The sequence below is a fragment of the Carex rostrata genome, chromosome 6 (assembly GCF_964058835.1).
Source record: "Carex rostrata chromosome 6, lpCarRost1.2, whole genome shotgun sequence".
In the NCBI taxonomy this organism is placed as follows: Eukaryota; Viridiplantae; Streptophyta; class Magnoliopsida; order Poales; family Cyperaceae; genus Carex; species Carex rostrata.
In genome coordinates, this window is record NC_135923.1 from 324,387 (window position 1) to 333,173 (window position 8,787).

Below are 8,787 nucleotides of genomic sequence, written 5' to 3' on the forward strand. Positions count from 1 at the left end.
TCAACCGAAATTTTTATTAATATCCAATAAAATAAATTAATTTCAAATTCTACCCACCTATTCGCTCGAATTCAAAAAGTGCTCAAACCGGCATTTTTTCACCGGTTTCCAGCTAACTTTCCGACAATAATTTAATCGGTTTCTTCCTTCCAAAACCGGTGATAATTTAACCGGTTATCTAGGTCCAGTGATAAAACTACCAGTTTCTACTTTGGTTGATTGTCTTGTAACGATGATTCTTTGTTTAGTATTTTATTTTAAATTGGGCACGTGGTTGCAACTGATTTGGAAAGAAAAACTCAACAGACACGTGTATGGTCTTTTTGATTGGTTTAAGGAAATTGCTGAATAAAAAAATATTAAGGAACCGACAAATTTTCTCTCAGTTATAGAAGTTGGCAAAATTACCACCGGTTTCTGAAGGCTTCAAACCGGCTATTTTATTGTCGGAAAGTTGGTTTAAAATTGGTGAAAAAAAATACCGATTTGGGCACTTTTCGAATTCTAACAAATAGATGGGTAGAATTTAAAATTAATTTTTTTTTTGGATATTAATAAAAATTTCGGTAATATCAAATAGCGTTTAAATTAAACAATGTTTGATAAGTAGTTTGTCTGTATATCGAAAAGTATTGCAATGCACATGCATTTTTTATTTCAATTTTTTTTTTAAAGTTAATTTGTGAAATATTATTAAGATTGTCCAATAAATTATTCCAAATGTCATTGAATTTCTTCCGAGAAATTAAAATCTTGAAACTCCATATGGCAAAATGATATATTTGACATTTGCATTTGCCATTTAAAGCATAAATAGAAAAGTTTCCATGAAATTAATATCATAAAAGAAGGCCCGGCCTGAATCTGACTGTTTATATTTTTGGTTCTGTGACAAAGTTTTTGTTACATGTCACCGACAGACAGTACATGAAATTCTACATGTTTTTATCATTTATTGGCCCACTTTTGAGTGGCTTTGGAAATCACCCGCGATTTTTTTTTTTAAATAGAATTCGTATCAAATAATTAAATAAAACCAGCCCAGTGAAACGAAATTTTCGTAAAATAGCCTCCACCGATCCCTAGATCGGTGTAGCAAAAAATTTCCATCCCACACCGGTCTTAGGGACCGGTGGAGCATTTTGTAACCCTGTTTTGCACTCGTAAACACCCGGTAGAGGCAACGCCACAAAAGATCCAAAATTAGGCTGCACGGATCCTGGGGACTGGTGGAGACCCAAAATTAAGCTGCACGGATCCTGGGGACCGGTGGAGACCTTTTCTGCTATTTCGCCCGACGCACCCTTCTTCTTCCTCTTCTTCCTTCCGGCAACCATTAGAACTCTTTTTTTTTTTTTTATCCTCTCAATATATTCCACTATTTCTCAATCCAATTGTTTCAAAATTTTGAAATTGTTTAAGAGATTGGGAAACTCTTCAGATCTACAATTTTGATAAGGTAAATATTCCTCTTTTTTTAATTTTTTATTTTAGCCGAATTTAAATAAATAACTAAATTAATTTAGTTTGTTTATTATATTTAGATTGTTTTTGTGAAATGTCGTATTAAATTGTAGTGTTTAGTATATTTAGACTTATTTTAGCCAAATTTAATGAATAACTAATTGAATTTAATTAAGTTTCTCTTTTGTGAAATGTAGTATATTTGATGTAATTTAGTGTTGATTTGGAGTATATTTAGTAATTTGTTGGTAATGTAGAGTTAATTTAGAGTTGATTTGTTGATAATTTAGTGTAATGTAGTGGTAATGTAGTGTTAATTTAGAGTTTATTTGATGTTAATTTAGTGTATGTATTATAAATTTGTGTAATTAAGTGTTCATGTAGTATAATGTAACTTTTTAGTAATATGTATTATAATTTGTGTAAAATTAGATAAATGTGTGAGTCATCATGAAGTTTAAAATTAGATAAAATTATAAATGTTTAAAATTAGTAATATTCATGAAGTTTATTATTAAAATCAAAATTAGATGATACGTTGTTTACATAAATTTTGATTATTGTAGGCATATGTTTATATAATTATGTGTGATAACTCTCATCAGATGCAAAAACATTTGTTTATCAAATTTTCTAACAGAGTCAATGGATAATGTGAATTATCCGGAGCTGTTGAAATTAGCACCACAGAACCACAGAGCATGGAAAGTTCGTGACATGATAATTTTGATTATATCTATTAATTATTTGTGGCAAATAAATATTATATGAAGTATTTGAAGGGTTTATAATGTTTTATTTCTTTTTGGCAGCCTTCTTTTTCATTGAACCAGATAAATTCACATCAGACTAGTGTTCCTTACAATAGTCGGATGGATGATGCTCTGAAGAGATTAGGGTTGTATCAAATTGCTCGCCTTAATGATTGCAAGATTGATCCGCATTTGATTAGTGCCCTGGTTGAGAGGTGGAGGCCGAAGACCAATACATTTCATCTACCTGTCGGTGAGATGACAGTGACGTTGGAAGATGTTGCATGCCTATGGGGCTTACCGATTAAGGGTAATTAACTAATTAAAGTTGTTTATCGATTAATTTAAATAACTATTTTTTAAGGTGAATTGTTGATTGTATAATTCTTTTAATTTGCAGGTGACCCGATTACTGGCACCAGCGATACTGATTAGAACCCATACGTAGAGTATGATCTAGGAGTTGATCCGGCTCATTTTTACGATAACCTCATTCAGACAATGCCATATAAATATAGGATTTATAATCCTAACACATCGAAAGAACGATTGTCCGTCTCTGCTTATGCGCTTAGACTGAAATGGGTGTGAGCCAAATTTAGTGAACCCTTACAAGATTGGCACAGTGATGAGAGAGTTGCACAGTACACCCGAGCTTTTTGTATGGATTTATTCGGGTCAATTATGTTTCCGGATTCTAGTACGGATGGAGTCCCTGCGATGTATTTGCAATTCATCAATGATCTGGAGACTCCAAGAGAATACAATTGGGGAGGTGCTGTACTCGCACATCTCTATCGAGAGTTGTCGCGTGCTTGCCATGCGGGAGTAGACACGATAGCGGGTCCGATGTTGTTGTTATAGATTTGGTCATGGACTCAATTTACTATTGGTCGGCCTATTCCCCGGGACGAGCCACCTCCCTTCGATGGTGCAGATGAGGATACGAGAAATGCTTTCGGTGTGAAGTGGACCACTCGACATTTGTGGTCACGCAACCCTCACTTAGGTATAAAGAGTTATCCATCTTTATGAATTCGATAGATTTATAATTGTTTTTTAAAATTTATATTTTTTTTGACAGGTGGTACAGCCACGTATAGAGATAGCTTCGACAGACTAGCTGATGAGACAGTTAACTGGCGACCATACGTTGATTACTATGATCAGTTACCTCGACATGTCCGACAACAAAAGAGGTATTGGATGAGCTGCGGTTACGTGATCCATTTCTGGATGGTAGAGTATCAGCATGCAGATAGGGTCATGCGCCAGTTTGGTAAGTACCAAGAGATCCTGCCTCCTCCTCCTCTACCATGGGATGAGATCAGTTATTTAAGAGAGACGTGGTATCACGATGACAACTCCACAAGGGATGGTTGTTGGAAGATTACTCATAGTGAGTTCATCGAGAAGCCTGCAATACTAATTAGAGAGCGGAGACCATATGACATGGGGAGGCATCATATGTACATGCATTGGTTCAACGCGCGTGGTATGAGATCAATGTATCTATCAGATAACAATTCGGAAGCTCTACGACGTCAGCCTCCCCCGCGGACAGGAGATGTTGCAACAATGGCGTACGTTCCTCATGGTCATAGGCATTCTCGTGTGGTTCGTACATTATTTATTTTTTCAATCAAATTAGATTTTTCAATAATAATGTGCAATATGTCACAGTTCGAAATGTGTTATGCAGATTTCTCGAGAGATACAATTCACTATGCAGGCAATAGATATGGTGAAGACCCCGGGACAAATGGCATATGGCAAGCTGATGCTTGAGAATGTCCGTGCCATTATGGAGGATATTGATCAGATTCACATCTTCCGAGGCATACTCGACAGTGCTGGGATCCCTACGGACTTGGACATGATCAATTTGAATGATGATATCCCTGATCAGCATTACCATCGCCCTTCAGCTTCAGAGCCTCCTCCGGCGTGGGACAACTTCATGAGCGGCACACAGCATGGACAGATTTCTCAGTTCATGATCGATGAACTAGCGGGAGGCTTCAGTATGATGGGACCATCCACTTCAGGTTATGCTCCATCCACTGCAGATCCGGGAAATCTTACAGCAGATTATGCTCCCTCCTACTGGGATCCACCTGTTGGAGACCGTACAAGGCAGCCTACTCACCCGTACACTCCCGGGACTGGTGCCCTTGGACCACCGCGTGTGCGCCGACGAAGGAATTAACATGTTTCGACTGAGTAAGTGTCTCTATTGAACATGATACATTTTAATTTTTTGATTGGATCCATCATTTATTGCATAATGCATGATACATTTAAAATTTTTTTTGCAGAGGTACCTGAAGAGTAATTAGATTGAATCCATTAATGTAAGGTTAATGTTAGATTGGCTTTAAATTTATGTTTAATGGACTATCCCCTCGTATACCAAATTAGGAGCCTCAAACACCCCTCGTATACCAAGATGCTGGTCCGAGATGACACATATTTTTCCTGGTCCGACAACATTGATACGCAACCAATTCATAAACCAACCCCAATTTTCTATAGACTCTTTTTCACAAATTGCAAATGCAAGTGGCAAGAGTTGTTGCTCTGCATCGTAAGCACAAGCCATAAAAAGTTTACCCTTATACCTTCCGGATAAGAACCCGGCATCAACACTGATAACGGGTCGAAGATGAGGCCATGCCTCAATGCATGGCCCAAATGCCCATGCAACCCGGTTGAAAATATTGATATTAAACTTGGTTGATGGTTCATTTTCTAGTAGGTACTGTGTACCTGGATTAGATGCTTTGATGGCAGCCAAAAACGATGGCAGCACCTCGTAAGACTTCTCACAGCTCCCAAACAAGTCCGCAATTGCAAGTTCCCTACCTCTCCACAACTTGTTATACGAGGGCACTACTGTCCCAAATTTAACTTTAACCAGATGCTTGACCGTTTTAATACTTAACTCCAGATCATCTTTCAAAGACGGTTTAATAATATCAGCAATTACTCTGGCAGCCATTTGATGACTATCCAACCTTTCAGCACTTCCAAAACATGTGTGGATAAATGGGTTGGTGGAAATTGTCCATGCACCCATTGGTACTACAATTGCATACAATTTCCATTGGCATTTTGAAGATTTACATTTAACTCTATACTTGGTTTTGCTGCTGTTTAGCACGGCTAACTCTGTGTTTTTGGTTAGGTGAAATTTAGCAAGTTCTGATTTTAGTTTGGCTTTGGATTCAAACATTTGACCTTCAGCAAATTTTTCATCTAACCTGGGGAGGGGTTTGCAAAAAATGCACGATCCTTGTATGGCATTGGCAATTCATCGTGGAATGATGAAGATGGATGTCTATCTCCTCGATTGAGGAATGGGATCGACTTGTGCCAATCCTTCAATATTTCTCGGGCGTTCATTTCATCCTCATATTCATCCATATCTGCATCCCATGCTTCAGCCGAATCGTCATCATCAAAAGAACTTGTATCGGATTCTGTGTCTTGATCTGATTGCTCACACGGGTCATCATCGGCCCGATCCAGAGGTGTGTAGGTGGGTACAGGTACACTGCCCGAGTCAGGATGAAAGCCGGTCTGAACCGACGGTGTGTTACTACCTCCAGGCAAACTATCTGGACACGAATCATAACTGGTTTGGTTTCTAGCCTGGTGCACCTCAGCTACCAATTCTATAACCTTGAATCCAGCCACTTGAGCTGCAGTTTGTTTAATGACATCCCAAGTTTCCTCATTTTCTATCAAAAATAGTGAGAAATGGTACGATCCGGGTTGTGCTGTGTTCATACGTACCCTGATTGTCAATTTGACTTGACTCGGAAGCAATTCAAGCCCAACGTATATTTGCCGTCTTATAATAGCAAAACTAGTAGAATCAGATACGGTAAAGGTAAATGCAGCTCCTATGTCATAACCAACACCTGTTGAAGTGCTTTGGAGGTTACCACCATAATATACATTGATCAATAGCAGTGACATTTTGCTGAACAAAAATCAAACACTAAATTAACTCCAAATATTTTTTAATTTTACAACACTAAATATAAACATATGAGTAAAAAAAAACTCACAATAATAATTAGGAGACGATGCTGAATACAATGGTGGTGGCGATCTATTCATATGGCAAGTCCTCTATTCTATTGAAAAAAACGAAATAATGAAAAAAAAATGAAAGAAGAATGGCGGCAGAGAAGTGAAGAAGAGAGAAGAGGGAAGAAGAAAGGTGCGGGACGCACCTGAAATACTTACATTCTCCGCCGATCCACAGGATCGGTGCAGAGATGGTTTTGAGGCTCCACCGGTCCTAGGGACCGGTGTAGGGTTAATTTTGTAGCTTTTCGTGCAACTGTGTGTGGCAGGGCGAAATGGGTCTCCACCGGTCCCTAGGACCGGTGTAGGTTTTATTTTTTCTTCTCCACCGATCCCTAGCACCGGTGGAGGCTATTTTCCGAAAAAAACAAAACTGCAGGGCTGGTTCTGTTAAATCATTTTACAGTAATTCTAAATAAATAAATAAATCATCACCCGGTGATGACTTGTAACGATACCTGTCTTAGAAAACAAAACAAAACAAAACAAAATAAATCTAGAAGAAAATATTTGGATATTGAAAAGAACAATTGACTTTCTGACATGTATTAATTAAACAATAATACCATTATCAACTGTAGCCAGTATCATGGATGATGCTTGTATAGTTTATTAGAGATTAAATGGTGCTTGAAAAGATATCATGCATTTGCCATTTGTCTTGTTGGACTTACATGGATTTTATATATATATATATATATAAACAGTTTTGAGTGTTTCAATAATATTATATTAATGGATCATGTGGTACATTGTAGTACTACCTTTGTAACAAATTAAAAGAAGGTACAAAGTTTAAAGTTAGATAGAATTATATATAACAGTTGTATTTGCATATCCTGTAAATGTAATGGTTGGTAGCTAGGTAGGTGATGGGAATTAATGGTAACTCGAAGCATTAATGGTAACAGCTCTAGTTTTACTTACCAGACAGAAAGACACCACTGGTGTGGTGTCCATTAATGAAAATACAACTAGCAGGAACAGGAACAGGAACACGCACGACATGGCCACAATCAATCACTTTACATTACAGATGCAGCCTGCAGGTGCCACACTAGCAGTAGGCAGTAGCTGGTACATAAAGCTCAAGGGTTAGACAGATATATAGATAGTGTCTACTGTCTAATCGCATATATAGCATAATTAACATTTTATGAAATGAAGGGTTGAAATCTGGGAATATGAGAACAGCTAGCTAGCTAGTTCAGGCTGGTATTTAAGTCCAAATTAGCCGCACCAATTTACAATCACAAGCGCAATTTAAAATGATAGATACCTCATAGCCTCATACCTCTGCATGAGCAACAATTAATACAGTTTCATCTGTTAGTTGGATTAGGATGGCGCACTTCATTCGTGCAAGATTGGGCCTAATTATGTTACCAAAGTCCGGCCCAATATGAAGTACCTCACTCTTACTTTGAGGGCCTAATTTCAGCTATATTGGGCTCAATTATAATACAGGATTAATGTGTATTTCTAATTTCAAATTGTACCAAACTAAATATCTAAGTATATATATATATATATATATATATATAGAGATGGGCTATGGTGCATTGCAATGCATAGGCCATGGTGTGCATTGGACCATAAATCACCGATTCAAAGTCCAAATGACCGATCCAAACCGTTCATCTTGTTCTCCATATTAATATGTGCTTGGAGACCAAATTTTATATTTTTTGGAATTTTTTTACTATTTATTAAGCCACTTTGAAAATCGCTGATCCAACGGTGACTGTTTGGAACAGTAAAATCAGAAGCCACCGTTGGATCAGCGATTTTCAAAGTGGCTTAATAAATAGTAAAAAAATTCCAAAAAATGTAAAATTTGGTCTCCAAGCACATATTAATATGGAGAACAAGATGAACGGTTTGGATCGGTCATTTGGACTTTGAATCGGTGATTTATGGTCCAATGCACACCATGGCCTATGCATTGCAATGCACCATAGCCCATCTCTATATATATATATATATATATATATATATATTTAAATGTAACAAAGCCCAAGATGAATGGATTCTTTGTGAACATACTATATATATATATCCTCATTTTTCCTTCTGCAAATTAAACAAGTAGAGAATATCTCCGGCCAATTTTATTAATACCCTTAACAAAAAACTTAATTTTAAAAGTGTCATTTTATACCGTTTTTTGTCAAAACTACCCCGACCGCTAGGCCCACGGGCGGCCCAAAAATCCAACCAAACCGCCCATGGCTGGGGCGCTCTATACCGCTTTTTTTTATTTTTTTTAGAGATCTTAGTATTTTGATTTAAATAATTTTGTGAAGAAAAAGTTTTCTTGTTTAGAGTGTATGCTAAAAAATAAAACATTTGATATATTTATGAAGTGATGTCGTAAATCAGCAAAAAAAATATCAAATTTGACCTTTGTTGGTAAATCAGCAAGTATGGATTGATACAAGGACTAAACTGTAAAAGTGATTGCACCAGCATG

At 37.0% G+C, this 8,787-nt stretch overlaps 1 protein-coding gene across 1 annotated transcript; it reads right to left on the bottom strand.

The window, feature by feature from the left end:
- Window positions 1-4,605: 4,605 nt before the first annotated feature.
- Window positions 4,606-5,295, bottom strand: LOC144555199 (uncharacterized). Its single transcript, XM_078303439.1, has one exon. The coding sequence runs from the start codon at window positions 5,293-5,295 to the stop codon at window positions 4,606-4,608; it is 690 nt and encodes a 229-aa protein (XP_078159565.1).
- Window positions 5,296-8,787: the final 3,492 nt, after the last annotated feature.